General features: G+C 41.6%; 1 protein-coding gene across 40 annotated transcripts in view; it reads left to right on the top strand.

Annotated features, from left to right (window-relative positions):
* LOC137564200 (protocadherin gamma-C5-like) overlaps window positions 1-25405 on the top strand; it is a 669033-nt gene that overhangs the window by 477912 nt on the left and 165716 nt on the right. Inside the window, exons 1-2 of one of the 40 annotated variants that reach the window (XM_068277726.1) lie at window positions 2481-4484; window positions 13116-13682. The exons of 36 other annotated variants lie outside the window; for them this stretch is intronic. In XM_068277726.1, the coding sequence (XP_068133827.1) occupies window positions 2607-4484; window positions 13116-13682 (2445 nt within the window). In that variant the 5' untranslated portion in view covers window positions 2481-2606. Of the gene's footprint in view, window positions 1-2480; window positions 4485-4519; window positions 5055-11094; window positions 13683-20861; window positions 23462-25405 lie in introns of those variants that run through there. 3 more of the 40 variants (XM_068277766.1, XM_068277735.1, XM_068277722.1) reach the window with 3 other exon arrangements.

Raw genomic sequence — 25405 nt, 5'->3', positions numbered from 1 at the left:
TGTTGTTCACTTCAGTGCACCCACCTACCTACATGAGAGCACGCAGTGTCACTGAGCCTGTCCGGTACCTGTCTGTTTGTGACAGGTGCACATTATAATACCCATCACTGCATATACCTACCTGAAAGTCACTGTTGTTCTATCATTGAGCTACCACAGCCCGGCGACCATATGGGCTTGAAAACCACCACGGCCTGCACTCTGGCCATGGTGCGCTCCAGTCCAGCACGGCCGTCACTACACATACAGCTGTTTGCGGTGCGTTACACAGTGAGTTTGGTGTGTCAGTGTGAAGCAGTACTCTAATTACACTCCCTGATTGATGTATACACATGCAAGATGTTTGAAAGCACTTTAGGCCTGCAATTTAGCATTCAATGTGATTTCTGCCCTTAAAACACCGCTTTGCATCAAATCCAAATTTTTTTCCCCGGGACTTTTGGCATGTGTCCCACTCCGCCATGCCCCCCTCCAGGTGTTAGACCCCTTGAAACATCTTTTCCATCACTTTTCTGGTCAGCATAAATGTTTCTAGCTTTCAAAGTTCGCCTTCCCATTTAAGTCTATTGCGAACGAACTTTTGCGGAAGTTCGCGAACTCGGCTTGCGAACCGAAAATCGTAGGTTCGGGCCATTTTTAGACATCACACCGCGTGTGGGGGAGCAGTGCAAATGAAATCAGCCGGAGATCGGCATCGCTGGCAGTGAGTAGATTAGGCCGTCGGATTGCTCACAGATCGGGGGTCGCAGGCTGCCGTACACACACCTGATTATCGGCTGAGGCAGTCGTTATTAGCTGCCTTAAGTCAGGCATGTGTACGGGCCTTTAGCTGAAAATGCACAGATCTTACTATCTTCTGCATAGTTTCAAATCATCGGTTACTTATTACAGATACTAAAGTATCTGTCACATATTGTCTGTGCGCATGTAATGATATGGCACGGACAGTGAGAGTCTATTGCTTTCTGTCAGTCTGAGTTGAATGATGGACTTGCTATGGGATTGAGGAACAAGAAAACACACAGCTTGAACAGAGTAGCAGCTCCAGGTCTTCAGGTCTCAAAAACCCACCATTTTCTAGATATTTATACCTGCACTTCCTATGATATTGTGCATCTCTATGTGAGAGCCTTTTCAAGGCTATAAGGGAGGAATGATTTGGTACCTTCATCACACCAAAACATGCAAATAGCTCCTTAAGAACTGACTTCAGACATATAATAGACTAAATAAGTATATAAAGTCTTCAGGCTGACAAGAAGGTGTTGCAGTACTTTAATTAAAAGTAAATATATTCACTCCTCTGTACTGTAGAAAATATTAAGAAGCAATCTGTACTAATCGAAATTTGGAATGCGCAGCTACTGTCATCCTTTTGCAGAATAGTATTCGTCTGGCTATTGTACTGATTACCTTCCTATAACACCTCCTGACCCACTGACCCAGATTAAGTATAGCAATTAGGAATTGTGACTCCATTCATTGCATGCGTGTATTATTATTATTATTATTATTATTATTATTATTATTTTGTATTTATATAGCATCGACATCTTCCGCAGTGCTGTGCAAATTATATTGTCTTGTCACTTAACTGTCCCTCAGAGGGGGTCACAATCCAACCCTCTACCTAATCCAAAAGTCAAATGTCTGTGTATGTATCGTTGTCTAGAGCCAATTTTAGGGGGAAGCCAATCAAATTGTCTGTGTGTTTTTGGGATGTGGAAGGAAACCGGAGTGCCCGGAGGAATTCAAACCGGGGATCCAGCACTGCAAGGGGAGGGTGCTAACCACTATGCCACCTTGCTGCCCACCACACCTTGTAGCAGGCATGTGACCCAAACAGTACTGAAGCCAAGGATCAGGACAGCCAGGGAACTTGCATCTCTTAAAAGGAATACAAATAACACACCAGTATCCTTGTCACTACAGGTTTCAATCAACACTTTGAATTAATATTGAGTTACATCTTATTAAAATATATACAAATAATAAATATTTCCTTTATAATTGCCATTAAAACATTCTTCAGTGTAATGCTTCCATATTTAATATTAAAAATATAATGTTTAGCAAGCAATACGTTTATTATTTTAATATAATCCACAATATCTTTGCCAGAATTGTTGAACTGATTTTCCAGAACTTTTGAGAATATAGCATAAAAAAGATTGCTTACAAAAATTTGCAGCTTTACAGATATACAAAAAAATTCAAGGTAGTATATTAGCTACTACCAAAGTCACGTATATTCTTTATATGATCATGTTCAGTATATAGTATATTAACTGGGTTTCCTTTATTCCTTTCTACGTGAAGTTCACATAATTGACCAGAAGAGGGCAAGCTTGTCATACTTAGCTTCATTGAAAGATAGGTGCAGGCTAGCAGTGCGCTCTCCTCCCCCTGGCTCAGTGATTCACCCTCCCATCTCCTCTCTCACACACAAAGAAGAGCTGCAGCACACAGAACAGAATGCCGTGGATCTTTGTCTCTGCGGATGGATTGTGTTTTAAGGGGTAAAAACAGGAATTAATCTACTGCAAGCATTGTGGATTACAAAGGATCTATGTCACATCACATACCAAGAGGATACATTGTGAGATATGGACATCAGAGGCTGCTCTCTTTGTTGGAAATGGCAAGTAGCATTCTCCCTTCTCCTGTGTAGCTGGGGCTGTGTCTCTGGGCAGCTTCGTTATTCTATTGTGGAGGAGTCTGATCCAGGGACATGGCTAGGAAATGTAGCTCAGGATCTGGGCATAAAACAGGCAGAGCTTGCCCAGCGCAGGTTACATTTATCATCTGACAAATACCAAAGATATTTTGCTGTAAATAAGGACAATGGAGGCTTGACTGTAAATGACAGGATTGATAGGGAGAGCCTGTGTGGATCTAGTGTGAGCTGTTTGCTGCATTTAGTGGTGGTGGCTGAAAATCCTTCAGAGCTGTTTCGATTAGATGTAGAGATTCTGGACATTAATGATAATTCTCCCACATTTTCAGTTAAAGATCATTTTATTGAGATCACAGAATTGTTTACAAGTCCAGGTACTCAATATGCCTTAGAGATCGCTGAGGATTTGGATGTTGGTGTTAATGGTGTAAGTCAATATATATTAAACTCAAACCCCTATTTCTCATTGTCTGTGAAGAATCGTAAAGATGGAATTGTCATCCCTCAGCTGATATTAGAGAAGGTGTTGGATAGGGAGGAAAAATCAGATCACCATCTTATTCTCACAGCTATAGATGGTGGAGAACCAGCTAGATCAGGCTCCTGTCATGTAACAATAACAGTGTCAGATGTTAATGATAATCCACCTGTGTTTAACCAATCAGTGTATAAATTAAGCATAAAGGAAAATATCCCCTTAAAGACTGTTATGTTAATTTTGAATGCAACAGACCTAGATGAGGATGTGAATGGGGAAATTCAGTATTATTTTGATGGTCACACCACTGACTCTGCTAAAAAATATTTTGATTTAAGACAAAAGAGTGGAGAAATATTTATAAGAGATTCTCTGGATTTTGAATTAATGAATTTTTATGAGCTCTCAGTCAGGGCTGTAGATAAGGGATCTCCAAGGCTAACAGGGAACTGCCAGATTCAGATAGAAATAGAAGATGTGAATGATAATGTACCAGAAATTTCATTCTCTTCACTAACAAATGAAATACCAGAAGATTCACCTATAGGGACGGTTGTGGGATTTATCACTGTAAGCGACAGAGATTCTGGAAAAAATGGAGAGGTCAGACTGGAGGTTTCTCCCTATTTTCCATTTAAAATTAGAACTAATAAAAATCATTACTCCCTGGTCACTGATGGGAATCTGGATAGAGAGAGGATATCACAGTATATTATTGAGCTGACAGCTACTGATTTGGGGTCTCCTGCTCTGTCCAGTAAGACCACCATTATTCTCAGGGTGTCTGATGTTAATGATAATGCACCGGCATTTACACAGACTACTTATAATGCTTTCATTAAGGAAAACAGTGATCCGGGGACTCTGCTATGTACAGTATCTGCTACTGATGCAGATGAGGGTGATAACTCTGATCTGGTTTACTCTATAGTGGAGAGCCAGATAGATGGATCCTCTGTATCCTCCTTTGTTTACATCAATTCTAATACTGGTGACATATATGCTCAGCGTTCCTTTGACTATGAGCACATCCAGACTCTACAGATCACCATAAAAGTAGAGGATTCTGGGTCACCAAAGTTATCGTCTACTGTCCCTGTCTGTATATTCATTCTGGATACAAATGACAACTCCCCCTCCCTGCTGTATCCAGAGCACTCTGAGGATCTCATTGTACAACAGAGGATCCCAAAATCTACAAGTGCCGGATATCTGGTGACCAAACTGTCTGCAGTGGATCTGGACTCTGGTCACAATGCCTGGCTGCTCTTTAACCTCATTCACACCGGCAGCTCCTCATTGTTCCAAGTGTCTAAACATACAGGAGAGGTCAGAACTGTAGGAGGATTGCAGGAAACAGAAAACACAGAGCAGCAGCTTGTCATCTCTATCAGTGATCATGGGGATCCTCCATTATCTACTACAGTCACTGTGCTGGTCAGTATAGCAGATGAGGTGGTAGTAGAGAGGCCCAAATCTGGTAGTCTGTTGATTAATTCCAAACCGTCATCAGATGTGACTTTATACTTAATAGTTTCCCTTGTGGCAATCAGTTTAGTGTCTCTTGTGACATTTATTATATTGCTGGTGAAATGTCTGAGGAAGGAAAGTTATGGTTACAGCAGCAGCTGCTGCTTTCTTACTGGTTCTGAGTCTAAACCATACATGGATCAGTACCAGCCGGCTCTGTACCTGAACACAGATGGAACATTAAAATACATGGAAGTCAGGATGGTCCCTCCAGGAGCCCAGGGACAATGTTACCAAACTAATGTGCCCCCAGCCCCACAGCAACGTGACTCTGCTTTCCTGCAGTCTCTGGATTTTCCACAGTTGAGGGAATTAGTCAGAGATGCTGACTCCTCCTCAGTTGCCAGCAGCATGACTGATCCAAGGAAGGTGAGAAACAACATGCCTCCTATTGTAAATTTTTGTAAGCTAAAAGTTTTGCATGTATTCATATGTGCATTGAACATAGCCTTTCAGGTATCCACATCCAAATGACATAACACTACCCTCAATAAAAACTATTTTAAAATGTTAAGTTATTTAGACATTCCTAGTAGTTTGGGTCACCCTGAGCTGCTTGGTTACTCTGTTGTACTCGTCCAAGCCCTATTTCATACAGCCTTATCAATCCCTGCCATGTACTGATGAGGACCAAAAGTCCGAAACAGGCTGTCTACATTTGGGTTTGATATGGCTGTGTAAAACTTAAAGCTATAGGCTTGCTATATACCAGCAGTTCTGGATGCTTGCTTGGCTTAACAAGGGCGAAAAGGGATAATTTGCATATTTAGTGGTAGTGCATTGTGGGTAACCACAAATGTTCATCTATAGTTGAATTATTGCAAATGTCCTTCTGTTTTAAGAAGGCAATTACACCAAGCTTAAGTTATTTAGGAATGGTGTTTGTGACTACATAATGCGCAGGGTCTCAGTACCCACAACGTCTATATCTAATTTTGAAAACCCTCAGGATACCATGCTATCATAAGGTCATTGCACTCCAGTTTTTGTCATATTTTGATTAGTCTATATTGCCTGTGTATCACCATCCTTCCTATCGTAGCAATCAATGATATTTTGTGCTTGCTCTATGAACACAGTAAACACTTTATATTAGTTTTAACTATTTTATTATATTTTTCTATGCTAATAGCATTTATTGCTGTATTGACTGATCATCATTATTCTTGGCTATTGAACTTTAGTCATTTTGATTCTTGTCCCTGTCAATATATGAGGCTATTCACATCTTGTAGCAGACTTTTTACAAGATTTAATGTTAGTGCATAACACTGTGATTTTGATTTTAGACCTTCATGTAGATTGTGGGTTGTGATCAATATTTGTTGCAAGCAGAGTGTCATTGCATCCTTAGGGAAGCATTAACAATCATTTGCAGACTGATGCAGTGAATATTTTGGGAAGAATAACTTTTATTGAGAGTACTAGGATATTCATTGAGTGTGTGGTGTGTGGTGTGTGGTGTGTGTGTGGTGTGTGTGTGTGTGTGTGTGTGTGGTGTGTGGTGTGTGTGTGGTATGTGGTGTGTGTGTGTGTGTGTGTGTGGTGTGTGTGGTATGTGGTGTGTGTGTGTGTGTGGTGTGTGTGGTGCGTGTGTGTGTGTGTGTGGTGTGTGGTGTGTGTGTGGTATGTGGTGTGTGTGTGTGTGTGGTGTGTGTGGGGGGTGTGTGTGTGTGTGTGTGTGTGTGTGTGTGTGTGTGTGTGTGTGTGTGTGTGTGTGGTGTGTGTGGTGTGTGTGTGTGTGTGTGTGTGTGTGTGGTGTGTGGTGTGTGTGTGGTATGTGGTGTGTGTGTGTGTGTGTGTGTGTGTGTGGTGTGTGTGTGTGTGTGTGTGTGTGTGTGTGTGGTGTGAGGTGTGTGTGTGGTATGTGGTGTGTGTGTGTGTGTGTGTGGTGTGTGGTGTGTGTGTGTGTGTGTGTGTGTGTGTGTGGTATGTGGTGTGTGTGTGTGTGTGTGTGTGGTGTGTGGTGTGTGTGTGTGTGTGTGGTGTGTGTGTGTGTGTGTGTGTGTGTGTCAGTGTGTGTGTGTGTGTGTGTGTGTGTGTGTGTGTGTGTGTGTGTGTGTGTGTGTGTGTGTGTGTGGTGTGTGTGTGGTATGTGGTGTGTGTGTGTGTGTGTGTGTGTGGTGTGTGTGTGGTATGTGGTGTGTGTGTGTGTGTGTGTGTGTGTGTGTGTGTGTGGTGTGTGGTGTGGTGTGTGTGTGTGTGTGTGTGTGTGTGTGGTGTGTGTGGTGTGTGTGGTGTGTGTGTGTGTGTGTGTGTGTGTGTGTGTGTGTGTGTGTGTGTGTGTGTGTGTGTGGTGTGTGTGGTGTGTGTGTGTGTGTGTGTGTGTGGTGTGTGTGGTGTGTGTGGTGTGTGTGTGTGTGTGTGTGTGTGTGTGTGTGTGTGTGTGTGTGTGTGTGTGTGTTCCTGTATGGGTATGTTGTGCATGTGCGTGTAGGTGTGTGTGTGTGTGTGTGTTTGTCTATATCTATCTATCTATCTATCTATCTATCTATCTATCTATCTATCTATCTATCTATCTATACTCATTTTCAGTCTACAGTGGTGCTATCCAATGTAAGCTCTTCTTGTCTTATTTATGCTCACCTTATCAAGCAAAGCTCTCTAAAGCACACCACTTTTATTATTATTCTTATTCAAATATATTTTTGTAGATGCAGTACAACTACCCTCTTTTTATGGCCCAGTCCAGTGTGAATAATACTGTTAAACTATTCATTGAAGGTCACCTCACCATTACTTATTTATTATACTACATGTCAGCTGAGATTATTCAGAGGCAGTGATGAGAGAAAATTATGATACTTTTGCATACATTTTAATGTAAAATTCTTTTAAGCAAAAATGCCAGCAAAAAAATCATTTTGTAATACGGTTGTGTGACTTTTCAAATTTTTTATTAATTTTCGGGGTAAAATTTTCGCAACAGAAAGCAAAATTAATTTCCTTTGACCATATTGCGAAAATATAGAGTATTTTCCCAATTTTTTTGCCAAAATCTAAAATAGCATGACAATTTTGGTTTTAATTTACAAGTGCAATTAATTTATCTGCATTTAAAGAGGACCTAAACTTGCACTAAATGCATAAGAGAGAAGGCAAACACAGAACAACTAACCCTGTTTGCTTTTAGAGAGAATAGGCTGTTTAATTCTCTCTTATCTGGAAGTAATAAGTAATTATAATTTGAGCTTACACCTTTGTCTGATTCAGGCCCGGATTTACCTGACAGGACTCTATAGGCACAGATCTCCTGACACCTTCAACTTCGCCCTCCATTAACCTGCAAACCCCCCACTGAACTGCATTGCAAGTGTGCTGTCTGTCCCAGCTGACATTTATCCCTTTTTTCCCTTGCCCTTCATAGGGAGCTACAGGTGCCAATTACTATTAGGTAGCTAGAGGAACCTCAGTATTTAGGAGCTAGTGGTGACCCTGACTGAAGGGAGATCTTGTCATTGGAATGTTGAGAGCCTGGTGAGTAACCTCTCATTTATGCTCTGATCAGGACTCTGAATAGGGAATGAGGGAGGTGCTCCGGGAGGGGACTGAGCCACCTCTCCATCATCAGGCGCCTGTAGGCACTTGCCTACAGTGCCTTATGGTAAATCTGGCCCTGGTCTGATCTGTGCTATGGGTCTGTGCCTACATGTAAACACAAGAGGTTTAACTCTGTATATGCTCCCAGAAAACCAGGAAGTAACAGATCTGCACTATCTCTGAGGAGATCTGTGAGCAGTAACAAAGAAATGTTTTTCAGTAAATTATATTATGCTGTTGCTTATATTTTAGAGCAGAGATGAAGTCCTGGGTTTAGGCCCGCACTACAATGTGACAACTGAAGAATAGGATGTAGTCATGAGTGTCTGTGGGTAATTCTGTAGGCCGTTTGGTAAATTCTTTGTTTACAAGATGGAATTCAGTAAATGTTTATTGTATAGCTGTAGGTACATTTTAATCTGTTAACTTCAATGAGTACATCACTGATGTGGAACATGTGTGCAGGTTGGGAGTACTGACACAATAGCTACGTACTTTCTCTGACAACGTTCCTCACTAAAGCACAAGAATGAGCATGTAAGTAGCCTGTTTATTAAGGTGTGTTAAAATTATTTCCTATTTATAAAAATGCATTGAGGCGCTTCACTAGATTTTTTTTGCTAGGAGAGCTTTACTACTTTTTATGTGGAGAAATCTAGGCTAAAGTCAATGGGCCACAGAGAACCTTGCACTTGACAATTAGTCTAAGCCCCTCCCAGTAGTGGTCAATCAACCACTAGTTGTTTACAATATGGAGGCAGAATTTCTTCCTGCTGATTCATTGGCCAACAAGGTCACATTATGGCTCAGCATTAATTGAACTGATACAGCCAATTAGGAGCGAGTTCTGGGAAGAGATACATCACATAATATGTCATGCAGTTTTATCATAAATAAACTTCAGCCTTTTTTTAAGTAAGCCACAGATTATATTTGTGATGCTTTGGGATATGGAGTGGGAAGAAGTGTAAATTTGACCTGTAATTTATGTATAGGTACCTAAGCGTCTAAGATGGTTAACTTCTATTACTTGCTATATGCATGTGCTGCAAGAAGTCCTCTTCCTTCATCTCTATGGAAATTTATTTCAGTGGGCAAACAAAAATGTATACTAGGGATGGGGGGGGGGGGGGGCAGTAATAAAATCAACAACTCCTAACCACAGATTGTGATGCGTAGTGTCTGATTGCAGTTCGCTTTGCTGAAACTTCTGACTGGAACAGTCCTACACTCTAGTGGTCCATGGGGCCTGATGCAGTAAGTGACAATCCACTGCAATGCAGGAAAATCCCAATGACTATATTAATAGAAATACCTGCCTATCCATTACTTTGTGATTTCATAGCACACATTATGGTTCACCAGCAACTGCTATTACTTGATCGCAATGTGTCAAAGGCCTTCAACCTGAGACTCCAGTGCTATGATATATATATATATATATATTTTTTTATTTTTTTTTTTGCATACGTACGTAAGCGAAAAATATAAAAGTAACTAAAAAGTGTATCCCCAAAATAAAACAACTTAATATTTACTCAGAAAATTTGAAACATATTAACTATACTGTACTGTACGTGGCGAGATAATTTGATATCATTTAAAACCATTTATGAGGGGTAGGGGCAGCTTATAAAAAATCAGTGCACTAAAATGATTCCATTATATATTTTAAGGGATATTCTACTTGGATTTGAAGTGATTATGGGCACTTGCTGAGCATCAATGCTATTGGTGGCTCAGGCTATATGACCTGACAGAGAGGGTCCAAGCATATGCTTGCAAAATAGCTGTACAATACTGGATGCCACTGGCATACTTTAATTAGGCTGTCATTAATAGATTAATGAATATACCATTTTCAGAGCTTTCCACTGAGCAGTTCAATTTGAAAAAGGATTAGCAGCTTGCATCCTTATTTCAGGTTTCAGTTAATTAACCTGTTCTAATGTCATTTACAGAATGTTATTCATAGGTACAGTATGTATAATTTAGAGCTTAAAGGAAACCTGAGATAAACTAAGTTTTAGGTTTTATACTTACCTGGGGCTTCCTCCAGCCCCTTTGAGTCCGATTGATCCCTCGCCACCTCCCTGGGCCACTCCTGTCTCCCCGCTGGATGGTCTGGTACTCCGGCCGAGTTGCAGTTTGTCGCAGCAGCCTGGTTTCGCATGCTCCCCCTTTGTCCTCCTATGGCCGGGAGCATTATGCGCCTGCACAGCCCGTGGAGACGCCGAGGGACTGAGTGGTCTCAACAAGGCTGGAGGAAACCCCAGGTAAGTACCTAAGACTTAGTTTGTCTCAGGTACACCTGCAATACAGAAACATATTTTAAACTTCAATATTAGCAAAAAAAAGTTTCAGAGTAAAACTCGTAGCATCTCATCACTTTATGATTTCTGGTAATGTAGTTCCTGATACATAGATTTATTTATTTAATTTTTATTTTTTTTAGAAACTGGATAGTGAGCTTGCCTGCTCCCATGCAGCATAGCAAAAGCCACCAGCTAGTTACAGTATAATGTTGCCTTCTCACTAATCTTTTTCAATTAAAAAGATGCCTAATACATATATATCTCAAGCTTTAAAATATCCTAAAATAAAATCAAAACCATCTTTTTAATATAATAATAAGAGGAATAGACCATTTTATACAATACTAAAAATGTATTTCTAATTATTAAAAAAATTGAATGCATTAGCTTTGAATTCTTCATGTGAGTTGTGAAGTTCCCATTATTGGCCACAAGAGGTCAGACTTGGCACGTTCAGCTTCATAGCTACATCTGTTTAGTTTAGCTGAAGCGCTCTCCTCCCCCTGGCTCAGTGATTCACCCTCCCATCTCCTCTCTCACACACACAAAGAGCTGCAGCACACAGAACAGAATGCCGTGGATCTTTGTCTCTGCGGATGGATTGTGTTTTAAAGGATGAAATCAGGAATTTGTCAACTACAAGCATTCTGGATTACAAAGGATCTATGTCACATCACATACCAAGGAAACATTGTGAGATATGGACATCAGAGGCTGCTCTCTTTGTTGGAAATGGCAAGTAGCATTCTCCCTTCTCCTGTGTAGCTGGGGCTGTGTCTCTGGGCAGCTTCGTTATTCTATTGTGGAGGAGTCTGATCCAGGGACATGGCTAGGAAATGTAGCTCAGGATCTGGGCATAAAACAGGCAGAGCTTGTCCAGCGCAGGTTACATTTATCATCTGACAAATACCAAAGACATTTTGCTGTAAATAAGGACAATGGAGGCTTGACTGTAAATGACAGGATTGATAGGGAGAGCCTGTGTGGATCTAGTGTGAGCTGTTTGCTGCATTTAGAGGTGGTGGCTGAAAATCCTTCAGAGCATTTCAGTTTAGATGTAGAGATTCTGGATATTAATGATAATTCTCCTACATTTTCAGTTAGAGATCATACTATTGAGATCACAGAATTGGTAACAAGTCCTGGTGTTCAGTTTGCTTTACAAATTGCAAAGGATTTGGATGTTGGTGTTAATGGTGTTAATCAGTATATATTGAACACAAATCCTTATTTCTCATTGTCTGTGAAGAATCGTAAGGATGGGACTCCCACTCCGCAGCTGATATTAGAGAAGGTGTTAGATAGGGAGGAAAAATCGGAACACCATCTTATTCTCACAGCTATAGATGGTGGAGAGCCAGCTAGATCAGGTTCCTGTCATGTAACAGTAAAGGTGTTAGATATTAATGATAATCCACCTGTGTTTAATCAATCAGTGTATAAGGTCAGACTGAAGGAGAATCTCTTGTTAAATACTGTCATATTAACATTAAATGCTACAGATCTGGATGAGGGAGCAAATGGAGAGATTCAGTATTATTTTAGCAGCCACACTGAAGAATCATCGAGACAGTTATTTGATTTGAATCAGCAGAGTGGAGACATCTTAATAAAAGGAAATCTAGACTATGAAGAAGTGAATTTTCATGAATTGTCAATTAAAGCAGAAGATAAAGGGTTGCCCAGATTGGTAGGGAACTGCCTGGTTCAGGTGGAAATAGAAGATGTGAATGATAATGCTCCTGAAATCTTTTATACCTCCATACACAATGAGATACCAGAAAATATCCAATTGGGAACTGCTGTAGGACATATTAATGTGAGAGACAAGGATTCTGGGAAAAATGGAGAAATACAATTGGATATATCCCAAGATTTGCCCTTTAAAATTAGAACTAGCAAAAACCGTAACTCTCTGGTCACTGATGGGAATCTGGATAGGGAGAGGATATCACAGTATATTATTGAGCTGACAGCTACTGATTTGGGGTCTCCTGCTCTGTCCAGTAAGACCACTGTTATTCTCAGTGTGTCTGATGTTAATGATAATGCACCAGCATTTACACAGTCTACTTATAATGCTTTCATTAAGGAAAACAGTGATCCGGGGACTCTGCTCTGTACAGTATCTGCTACTGATGCAGATGAGGGCGATAACTCTGATCTGGTTTACTCCATAGTGGAGAGCCAGATAGATGGATCCTCTGTATCCTCCTTTGTTTACATTAATAATAATGGTGACATATATGCTCAGCGTTCCTTTGACTATGAGCACATCCAGACTCTACAAATCACCATAAAAGTAGAGGATTCTGGGTCACCAAAGTTATCGTCTACTGTCCCTGTCTATATATTCATTCTGGATACAAATGACAACTCCCCCTCCCTGCTGTATCCAGAGCACTCTGAGGATCTCATTGTACAACAGAGGATCCCAAAATCCACAAGTGCCGGATATCTGGTGACCAAACTGTCTGCAGTGGATCTGGACTCTGGTCACAATGCCTGGCTGGTCTTTAACCTCATTGACCCCGGCAGCTCCTTATTGTTCCAAGTTTCTAAACATACAGGAGAGGTCAGAACTGTACGAGGATTGCAGGAGACAGAAAACACAGAGCAGCAGCTTGTCATCTCTATCAGTGATCATGGGGATCCCCCATTATCTACTACAGTCACTGTGCTGGTCAGTATAGCAGATGAGGTGGTAGTAGAGAGGCCCAAATCTGGGGATTTCCTTACAAATTCCAAACCATCTTCAGATATGACTTTATATTTAATAGTTTCCCTTGTGGCTATCAGTTTAGTTTCTCTTGTGACATTTATTATATTACTGGTAAAATGTCTGAGGAAGGAAAGTTATGGTTACAGCAGCTGCTGCTTTCTTACTGGATCTGAGTCCAAACCATACATGGATCAGTACCAGCCGGCTCTGTACCTGAACACAGATGGGACCTTAAAATACATGGAAGTCAGGATGGTCCCTCCAGGAGCCCAGGGACAATGTTACCAAACGAATGTGCCCCCAGCCCCACAGCAACGGGACTCTGCTTTCCTGCAGTCTCTGGATTTTCCACAGTTAAGAGAACTGGTTAAAGATGCCGATACCAACTCAGTTGTCAGCAGCATGAATGATCCAAGCAAGGTGAGAGATAATATTCCTCCGCTACTATTTTCTTCCATTACGTGTTAATCCTGAATATAGACAGAATAACATCTTCAGTAAATAATCATAGGATTTGCGTAATTTTGAGTGACGCAGAAATATGAGGAAAAAATAGTAGAAATCACGTGGGTGAAAGTTTTCATGCAGGTTAAATATTTTATTGTCCTCTTGCTATTTTTTTTTAAATTCTTTATGCTGAAATTTGTGGCTTTATTTCCATGTGTTATGTAGGGACTATTTTGTTATAGTAAGTGTTATACTGCGGTACATATTTTTATTAGCCTTGGTTTAAACTATCGTAACATGACATAAAAGCTCATCATCAGAGTTAATGTTTAGTAATAGAAGCTTGCTAAATATTAAGACAAATGTCAACTACATTTGGGTCATAGTCAGATTATTTGTGGTAAAACATCCTCCAGCTTTACTGATCTTTGAGAAAAAAAATCCTGTTGTTCTTTATATGAACACAGCAGAGAACAGGAGAACAGAGAAAAATACAATAATGTTCATAGCCAAAGTCTTCAAAGCGTGTGTGTGTGTGTGTGTATGTGTGCGCGTGTGTGTGTATGTGTGCGCGTGTGTGCACGCACGCGTGTGTGTGCGTGTTTGTGTGTATGTGTGTGTATGTGTATGTGGTGTGTGTGTGTGCGCACGTGTGTGTGTGTGTGTGTGTGCGCGCGGGCGGGCGCGTGTGTGCATAGCTCCCAACTGTCCCTCTTTTGGAGGGACAGCTTCTCTTCGGGAACTCTGCCCATCTGTCCCTCTTTCTTCCTCATTTGTCCCTCTTTCAGGACTGATGTACAGATCTCTGTAAATAAAAAATAGTATTTTTCTACTAAAATAAGTGTTTAAATGACTCTAAACTTTATTCCCATCCTTTAAATTGATATATTTCTTAATTTCAAGTGTTTATCTTCATTATTTCCTGTTTTTAGAGTCAGATAAGCAATATGCCCTCCCAGTGGTGTTTAGGCTAGGCCATGATCTCCTGCAGCCCTCTGCCCCAAAGCACTCTGGGAGATCATGTGATGCTCCTGCTCACTTCACAGAGGAGAAAAAAGTAAACATTACACCATAATTCAATCAGCAGTAAAGATGCCAGTATCTCTGCTTAAAGGAAAACTGAAACAAGAGGGATATGGAGGCTGCTATATTTATTTTCATTTTAAGCAATATCAGTTGCCTGGCTGTCCTGCTGATCCTCTACCTCTAATGCTTTTAGCCATAGCCCCTAAACAAGCACACAGCAGATCAGGTGTTTCTGACATTATTGTCAGATCTGACAAGATTAGCTGCATACTTGTTTCTGGTGCTATTCAGACGCTACTGCAGCCAAATGGACCAGCAGGGCTGCCAGGCAACTAGTATAGTTTAAAAGGAAATAAATATGGCAGCCTCCATATTCTTCTCACTTCAGTTGTCTTTTCATTTAAGAATATAAGTCATGGGTGAGATAGCATTTTAATAAAAATATTTATTTAATAAAAATATATAAATAATTTATAGGCAATTATTGAACACTCAAGATGAGGTCCTAATCGAGACTGCAGTATTCTTGCATTACTAAATTTAATCTAATTTTATAATGCAGGCATATCACCTCTAGTATGTACAGTATGAGTTGGCACTTTGTACCTGTACTGACAGTAAACCAACTAACTAACAAAGTATGCTGATTCCTGCTTAAAATTCTTTTAACCAGTCCTCACTGCTTCAAGGTCTTAACCTGCTGGGCGTTCTGATTCCCACGGCCGTGCGGCCGCAGGAGGGTTTTTTCGCCCAATTTTTTTTTTTTATCATGTAGCTAGCCTAGCGCTAGCTACATGATTCTCCCCTTCCTGCAGCCTCCCTCCCACCCTTCCAATCGCCGCCGGCGATCGCGCCCATAAGGAAATCCCGTTCTGAATGGGATTTACTTTAGGGCTTCCCCCATCGCCATGGCGATCAACGGAGTGGCGTCATCGACGTCATCGATGTCGTGACATCACAGGGACTCCTGAACCACCCCAAACCGCAGCCTGGCGGCGATTGGCCAGGCTGCGCACGGGGTCTGCGGGGGGGGCCCTCTTTTGCGTCGGGTAGCGGCAGATTGGCGACGAGCGGTGGCGATTGGAGCAAACATGCAGCTAGCAAAGTGCTAGCTGCGTGTTTGAAAAATTTTTTTTAGCAAAATCGGCCCAGTAGGTCCTGAGCGGTGCCCTTTAGCGTCTCTGGCCGAGCTCAGCTCGTCCAGAACACTAGGGAGGTTAAGGCTCGTACACCTTTGACCTTTGATGGATGTTGCCCATCTGGGATCAGGACCTGATCCCCTCGGGCGACATTGTTGTGCTAGGCTACACCCACGCGTTTCTACGTGCTATGTGGGGGACGATGGAGGGACGACAAGCGGCATGATTGTGACATCACACCGCATGCAGGGGAGCAGTGCAAGCAATGGAATCAGCAGGAGATCAGCGTCGCTGGCAGTGAGTAGATTAGCCTGGCCGATTGCTCGCAGGTCGGGGGTCGCCGGCTGCCATACACACACTTGATTATCGGCTGAGGCAGTCGTTATTAGCTGCCTTCAGGTATGTGTACGGGCCTTTAGCTCTTTTCACTTTTATTTGTCTTTATTTCTTATCATGCATTTGCAGCATTTCATCAGCATTGAATGCAGAGGTGCAGGACTAATTATGAGTTTTTTTTCTTAGTGTAAACAATAAACCATGTATTAGTATTCTGTCATTATCATGAAACCTACAAATAATTATACAGACAGGATATGTTTATAAATGGGGAAGCAATTCAGGCAGATTCCCACCTGTGAACTTTTGTCATTTACTCGCATTTAGAATTCTGGTAGCTGAACGCTACACTAGGTGAATGTAAACAGAGATATTAAATGGTACCTATTTTCCCTCAGTGAGCAGGAAGGTCGCTTTTGAGCAGCATTAGTTCCATATCACACAAGGGAATTAGCTGCAGCTACTATTCACAGCTATTAAGATAATAAGCACCTGCTATTAATGTTATTCCATGCAGTTGCCAGGAATTATAACACACAAGAGAAGCAGTAGCTAATTCTGTCCAATGCAGTAAATAAGAACTATGATACATCACTATCATAGTTCTTATTTACTGCATTGGACAGAATTAGCAGCAACTGGTAAGTATCTTGGTAGTTTTGGCTAGTAGCAGCAACAAGTCTGTTTTGTGACATGGCCCTTATACCTCATTGCTGCCTACCACTCATTTTTTTAGGGGTTCTTTATGGCTTCCCTTCTCTTGGCACCTCGCCCTTTGTGCAAACGTGCAGGTGCATGATGAAGTCATTGTGCAGAGCAGTCTTCAACACTGTCATGGGGTGGGCGCTTCTGCCCACAGTCTGGGCATAAATCATATGTGTGGGAGCAATGTCACATGAGAAGAGGGGTGGAAGTGGGTGTGCACTGCCATATTGGGGAGGGGATGGGGCCAAGATGGGTCAGGAAATAAAAACGAACCTTTTTTGGTGCAAGTGGCTTGATGAACGTGCATCAAAGTACTAAACACAAGCATAATAGGTCTGACAATTTTTTTAATTCTATCAATAGTCAATATTCTATCAATAGTCATTGATTCTGGCCAACCAAGATCCCAACTTCTTTAGTATATGGCAAAAAAACACACAAAACAAAGTCAAGCTAAAACCTTCCCAAAGCACTCTTTTTTCTTCTCCACTTTATGGATAACTGGGTTCACCCTCCTATAATCCTTCTCTGCATCCAAGTAGGACCTATGCTTGATTTTCCAAATAAGGGTCATATTGAAGGTATTTTTGGCAAAACAAAACTGGGAATGATGAAAAGTCATTGTGTATAAAATACACAAATAAATGTATGCAGCATTAAAAAAATGCTTTAAAAATGCACAGATCTTATGATGAATATACTATCTACTGCATAGTTTCAAATCATCTGTATATTACTGTATATTATGCAGATGACACACAACTGTATCTGTCCTTCAAGCCTGGCACCCAAGACCCATCAGCATCCATAAATGCGTGTCTAGTGGATTTACAAAATTGGATGAACACCAGCTGGCTGAGGCTGAACTCTGACAAAACAGAGGTGTTGGTGGTAGGTGGTCCACACATGATGGATAAAGTTCAAAACGCTCACCACCTCAAACTAGCAATTGGGGGAGATACTGTACAGTATAAAGACTCTGTGCGAAACCTTGGGGTGATCCTGGATGGAAATCTAAAACTCAGACAGCAGGTATCAGCTGTCGTCAAGTCTTCCTTCTTCCATCTAAGAAATATAGCGAAAATAAAACACCTAATCCCAGCTGAAGACCTTCCTGCCCTGGTTCACGCATTTGTATCCTCCCGCCTAGACTACTGCAACGCCCTGTTAATCGGATCTACAGATAAGGTTCTGCGCCCCTTACAGCTAGTACAGAATGCTGCAGCCAGACTCCTAGCCAATGCCCCCCGCAGCTCACACATCACCCCAGTACTGCAAACTCTTCACTGGTTGCCAGTAAAATGGAGAATCAATTTTAAGATCTGCCTGCTGACATTCAAGGCTCTACACCACATGGGACCCAAATACATAGCGGATCTATTGGAACTTTATGCCCCTCCACGCACCCTCCGCTCTGCCAACAAGATGAAGCTGGTTATTCCCAGGATACACTTAACATTTGGTGCTCGGGCCTTTTCCTATGCAGCCCCTACTCTATGGAACTCACTTCCACAATCAGTACGAGAGGCTCCTTCTCTGGACAGCTTTAAAAAAAGGCTAAAAACTCACCTCTTTTCCCGAGCCTTTGAGACTGCATAATGCAGGGTCACAGCGCTTTGAGTCCCCAGGGAGAAAAGCGCTATATAAATGTTATTGTTATTGTTGTTATTGTTACTAAAGTATCGGTTACAGTCGGAATGCATGTAATGCCATGGCACAGACAGTGAGAGTCTATTGCTTTCTGTCAGTCTGAGTTGAATGATGGACTTGCTATGGGATTGAGGAACAAGAAAACACACAGCTTGAACAGAGTAGCAGCTCCAGGTCTTCAGGCCTCAAAAACCCACCATTTTCTAGATATTTATATGTTCACTTCCTAATAAATTGTGCATCTCTATGTGAGAGCCTTTTCAAGGGTATAAGGGAGGAATGATTTGGTACCTTCATCACCGAAAAACATGCAAATAGCTCCTTAAGAACTGACTTCAGACATGCAATAGATTAAATAATGGCAGTCTTCAGGCTGACAAGAAGGTTTTGCGTTACTTTAATTAAGAATCTATTCCCTCCTCTGTACTGTCGAAAGTATTAAAGGACATCCGAGGTGAAAATAAACTGATGAGAAAAACAATTGTATCTGTCATCCTTCTGCTAAAAATGACTTTTTTAAGATATCCCACAGTTTTCATTTTATTTTTAAATCTAGATTTTAAGTTTTTATTGTTTTTACTGTTTAATTGTCTCTGCTCAATGACACCTTCATTCAAGTATGTCAGAGCTAAAATGTATGAATTATTGAACCTTTTTATCTCTTTCCTGCTCTCAGAAGCCATTTACTGACAGAAAAAAGTTTTATGGCTGTAATTATTTATCAGTCATGGTTGTACCGACTCAGGCAGAAACGGTCACTTGCATACCTGATGTTTAATTCTTTCATGCAGAGAAAGGGGAAAAAAGGAACACAGCCTAGTTATTTGTGTGCTAGGCACTGTACATACCCATGTCTATCTCATCATGTCACGTGTCACCTCGGTTGTTCTTTAAGAAGCAATCTGTACTAACCAAAATATGGAATGTGCAGCTGCTGTCATCCATTGATTGGATGCTTGTATTATTATTATTATTTTGTATTTATATAGCATCAACATCTTCTGCAGTGCTGTGCAAAGTATATTGTCACATAACTGTCCCTCAGAGGGGGTCACAATCTAATACTCTAACCTAATCCAATAGTCTTATGTTTATGTATGTATCATAGTCTAGAGCCAATTTTAGAGGGAAGTCAATTAAATTATCTTTGTGGTTCTTGGATGTGGGAGGAAACCAGAGTGCTGGGAGGGAACCCACACAGACACAGTGAGAGCATGCAAACTCCATCCTGGAATCAAACCAGGGACCCAGTGCTGCAAGGGGAGGGTGCTAACCACTATGTCACTGTGCTGCCCACCACACCTTGTAGCAGGCGTGTGACCCAAACAGGACGGAAGCCAAGAATCGGGACAGCCAGGGAACTTGCATCTCTTAAAAGGAATACAAATAACACACCAGTATCCTTGTCACTACAGGTTTCTATCAACACTTTGAATTATCGTTGAGTTACATCTTATTAAAATATATACAAATAATATACATTTCCTTTATAAATGCCATCAAATCATTTATTCTTCATTGTAATGCTTCAATTTTTAATACTAAAAATGTAATGTTTAACAAGCAATACATTTATTATTTTTATTATTAGCCACAATATCTTTGCCACAATTATTGTACTGATTTTCCAGAACTTGTGAGACTATAGCACAGAAAAAGATTGCTTACAAAAATGTGCAGCTTTCCAGATATAGAAAAAAATGTAAGGTAGTATATCAGCTTCCACTAAAGTCATGTATATTCTTTATTTAATCATGTTCAGCATATGGGGCTTGATTCACAAAGCGGTGATAACTCAGTTATCACGCCTAAAAGACTTTAGGCGTGATAAGCGGTGCAAAGCTGAGTTATCACCGATTTGTGCTGCTCTTCGCGCGAAGCTCCCGCGCGCAAAGTTTTGCGCGCGTAGCGCACCGCGCTGCGCGCGCAAAGTCCCATAGGGCTCAATGGACGCTGCGCGCGAAGCACGGCACACTGCGCGCGCAGCGCGGTGCGCTACGCGCGCAAAACTTTGCGCGCGGGAGATCGCGCGAGTTTCTTCTTATCACGCCTAAACTGAGTTTAGGCGTGATAAAGGGCTTTTCACAGGCGTGCAAACACTTTGCACCGCTTTGTGAATCAAGCCCTTGGTATATTACCTGGGTTTCATTTATTCATTTCTATGTAAAGTTCACATAATTGACCAGAAGAGGGCAAGCTTGTCATACTTAGCTTTATTGTGCAGGCTAGCAGTGCGCTCTCCTCCCCCTGGCTCAGTGATTCACCCTCCCATCTCCTCTCTCTCACACACAAAGAAGAGCTGCTGCACACAGAACAGAATGCCGTGGATCTTTGTCTCTGTGGATGGATTGTGTTTTAAGGGGTGAAATCAGGAATTCATCAACTGGAAGCCTTCTGGATTACAAAAGGATCTATGTTACATCAAATGCCAAGGATATATTGTGAGATATGGACATCAGAGGCTGCTCTCTTTGTTGGAAATGGCAAGTAGCATTCTCCCTTCTCCTGTGTAGCTGGGGCTGTGTCTCTGGGCAGCTTCGCTATTCTATTGTGGAGGAGTCTGATCCAGGGACATGGCTAGGAAATGTAGCTCAGGATCTGGGCATAAAACAGGCAGAGCTTGCCCAGCGCAGGTTACATTTATTATCTGACAAATACCAAAGATATTTTGCTGTAAATAAGGACAATGGAGGCTTGACTGTAAATGACAGGATTGATAGGGAGAGCCTGTGTGGATCTAGTGTGAGCTGTTTGTTGCATTTAGAGGTGGTGGCTGAAAATCCTTCAGAGCTGTTTAGTCTAGATGTAGAGATTCAGGATATTAATGATAATTCTCCTACATTTTCAGTTAAAGATCATTTTATTGAGATTACAGAATTGTTGACAAGTCCAGGTACTCAATATGCCTTAGAGATCGCAGACGATTTGGATGTTGGCATTAATGGTGTCAGTCAGTATATATTAAACTCAAACCCCTATTTCTCATTGTCTGTAAAGAATCGTAAAGATGGAATTGTAATTCCTCAGCTGATATTAGAGAAGGTGTTGGATAGGGAGGAAAAATCAGATCACCATCTTATTCTCACAGCTATAGATGGTGGAGAACCAGCTAGATCAGGCTCCTGCCATATAACAATATCAGTCCTAGATATAAATGACAATCCACCCGTGTTTAACCAATCAGTTTATAAACTAAGCATAAAGGAAAATATCCCTTTAGACAGTGTTATGCTAATTCTGAATGCCACAGACCGAGATGAGGGTATGAATGGGGAAATTCAGTATTATTTTGATGGTCACACCACTGACTCTGCTAAAAAATATTTTGATTTAAGACAAACGAGTGGAGAAATATTTATAAGAGATTCTCTGGATTTTGAATTAATGCATTTTTATGAGCTCTCAGTCAGGGCTGTAGATAAGGGATCTCCAAGGCTAACAGGAAACTGCCAGATTCAGATAGAAATAGAAGATGTGAATGATAATGTACCAGAAATTTCATTCTCTTCACTAACAAATGAAATACCAGAAGATTCACTTATAGGGACGGTTGTGGGATTTATCACTGTAAGCGACAGAGATTCTGGAAAAAATGGAGAGGTCAGACTGGAGGTTTCTCCCTATTTTCCATTTAAAATTAGAACTAATAAAAATCGTTACTCCCTGGTCACTGATGGGAATCTGGATAGAGAGAGGATATCACAGTATATTATTGAGCTGACAGCTACTGATTTGGGCTCTCCTGCTCTGTCCAGTAAGACCACTGTTATTCTCAGGGTGTCTGATGTTAATGATAATGCACCAGCATTTACACAGTCTACTTATAATGCTTTCATTAAGGAAAACAGTGATCCGGGGACTCTGCTATGTACAGTATCTGCTACTGATGCAGATGAGGGTGATAACTCTGATCTGGTTTACTCCATAGTGGAGAGCCAGATAGATGGATCCTCTATATCCTCTTTTGTTTACATCAATTCTAATACTGGTGACATATATGCTCAGCGTTCCTTTGACTATGAGCACATCCAGACTCTACAGATCACCATAAAGGTGGAGGATTCTGGGTCACCAAAGTTATCTTCTACTGTCCCTGTCTGTATATTCATTCTGGATACAAATGACAACTCCCCCTCCCTGCTGTATCCAGAGCACTCTGAGGATCTCATTGTACAACAGAGGATCCCAAAATCTACAAGTGCCGGATATCTGGTGACCAAACTGTCTGCAGTGGATCTGGACTCTGGTCACAATGCCTGGCTGCTCTTTAACCTCATTGACCCCGGCAGCTCCTCATTGTTCCAAGTGTCTAAACATACAGGAGAGGTCAGAACTGTACGAGGATTGCAGGAAACAGAAAACACAGAGCAGCAGCTTGTTATCTCTATCAGTGATCATGGGGATCCTCCATTATCTACTACAGTCACTGTGCTGGTCAGTATAGCAGATGAGGTGGTAGTAGAGAGGCCCAAATCTGGGGATTTCCTTACAAATGCCAAATCATCACCAAATATGACTTTATATCTAATAGTTTCCTTGGTAGCAATCAGTTTAGTTTCTCTTGTGACATTTATTATACTGCTGGTGAAATGTCTGAGGAAGGAGAGTTATGGTTACAGCAGCAGCTGCTGCTTTCTAGGTGAATCAGAATCTAAACCGTACATGGATCAGTACCAGCCGGCTCTGTACCTGAACACAGATGGGACCTTAAAATACATGGAAGTCAGGATGGTCCCTCCAGGAGCCCAGGGACAATGTTACCAAACTAATGTGCCCCCAGCCCCACAGCAACGTGACTCTGCTTACCTGCAGTCTCTGGATTTTCCACAGTTAAAGGATTTTGTTAAAGACAATGACACCTCCTCCTATACAAGCAGCTTGATTGATGCAAGCAAGGTGAGAGATAAGATTGTTAATTTTTCCGCTTTTTTACTACTTACCTTGTTTCCCCTTTAAAATGTACCTGAGGCAGAGTGTGTGTGTGTGTGTGTGTGTGTGTGTGTGTGTGTGTGTGTGTGTGTGTGTGTGTGTGTGTGTGTGTGTGTGTGTGTGTGTGTGTGTGTGTGAGGGGGGCACATGGGACGCAGAAGCATGTTCCCTCCTCTGTGCCATGGCTCTGTGTCCCCTCCACGCTGCTCTCAGTCCCCCAGCTCCATGCAACTAGCTTGTCGGTAGACTAACAGGTGAAGGGGTCTACCTCGCAGGAGAGGCATCGCCCCCTTTGGTCTCTTCCCCTGGTCTCAATGGCCCAGCTCAGTCTCTCCCCTACCTCTCTGTGCTCTGTTTAAAAAAAAATAAAAAAAACTTTGGGATTATGGGGAGCAGGCGCAGTGGTTATTGCAGCTGCCTGATCCAGCTTGCCCCCCGAATCAGGTAGCATGTTTGCTTTTACAAATGTGTTCCACCTCAGGTTCTCTTTAAACAAATCATTACTAATGAAAATATTAGTATGGTTGACGTAAGTATGGCTGATAATACAAGACAAAGCAATAGCCATAGCAACCATTCCATATTGACTGCTATAGAGTCACGGGCTGTGAGAAATGTGGGGTACAGGAGCAGGGCAAACATCATATGTTTATGATCATTTTAACTGTTCTTTATTTCTTTATCCTGTGACTTTCAGACACTGGTATTAAAATCAAGTAATAGACCTCACAGTGGGGGTTAAAGGATGAATAGAGGTTAGGGAGTCAGGAAATCTGTGGGTATTCACAAATGAAAAGCCGAGGGCAGACCGAGGTGATCCTACAGTTTGGTCAAATTTGTATTAGAAACCCCACTGTTTGTTAGTTTTACAAATCACCGTGATCAAATCTGTTGGTTATTTGTGACTGCCGAGCCATATCAAATGTAATTTCGATAGATTTAGAAAATATTGATCTAAATTAAGATCGGATAGTAAATTTCAGTTGATTGGATGTGCTGGGGTCTGGAAGTGGCAGTAGATCAATGGCCCATAGTGTTGTTCGGTATCGAATAGTGCAATGCTGCAGTTTGTAGGTTTTCAATAGGTTTCATTGTAAAATCAATTGAAAATCTTTGTGCCGTGTGTGCAGGGAATCGATCCCTCCCTGATCAGATTCAGATCAGAGAGGAATGTATCTGTTTGCCGCATTGGGCATGGACACCTTTACTCTGTAGCTTGCCAATGCTTATTCTTTTCCTTGATATTTAAAAGCTAAAATAAAAGTTGTAACTGAGTTTGAGGTTTTGCTTAATGAATGTCATGCTGGGATGAGTAATCCCGTTGTATGATGTGGCTGTTTTCAATAAGGTCTCATGTTACTTTCTGTACAGCTCAAATATGCACGCTAACAGCCTGTGCATCGTGATTAGAGTTGATCACTGCAATGATAATTTTTCTGACCTCAATGTAGTTCATTGACGTTAATGAAAATTGTGTGCACCATGGAATTTTGGTGAGTCAAAAGCAGTTGCTGCACATTTGGGTTGACCCAATTTGTAGTGGTATGTAGCTTGCATGTAAGTGGTAAAAATGAGCATCTCACTTAACCTCCCTGGAGGTCAATTAAAACCGCCAGGGGGCAACGCAGCACTATTTTTATTTATTTTTTTTTTTTAAATCATGTTGCTAGCCTAGCACTAGCTACATAATAGCCGCTGAGCAGCAGCATCCCCTCAACCCCTCCGATCGCCTCCAGGGATCAGAGCAAGCAGGAAATCCCGTTCAGAACGGGATTTCCTGCTTGGCTTCCCCGTCGCCATGGTGACGATCGTGATGACATCAGGAGTCCCGATCCACCCCTCAGCGCTGCCTGGCACGGGGGGGGGGGGGGGGGCGGTGAGGCGAGTAGCAGCGAATCAGCGCGGATCGGT

This window comes from Hyperolius riggenbachi, chromosome 3 (genome assembly GCF_040937935.1).
Source record: "Hyperolius riggenbachi isolate aHypRig1 chromosome 3, aHypRig1.pri, whole genome shotgun sequence".
NCBI classification, from domain to species: domain Eukaryota; kingdom Metazoa; phylum Chordata; class Amphibia; order Anura; family Hyperoliidae; genus Hyperolius; species Hyperolius riggenbachi.
This window is presented reverse-complemented; position numbering and strand designations above follow the sequence as displayed.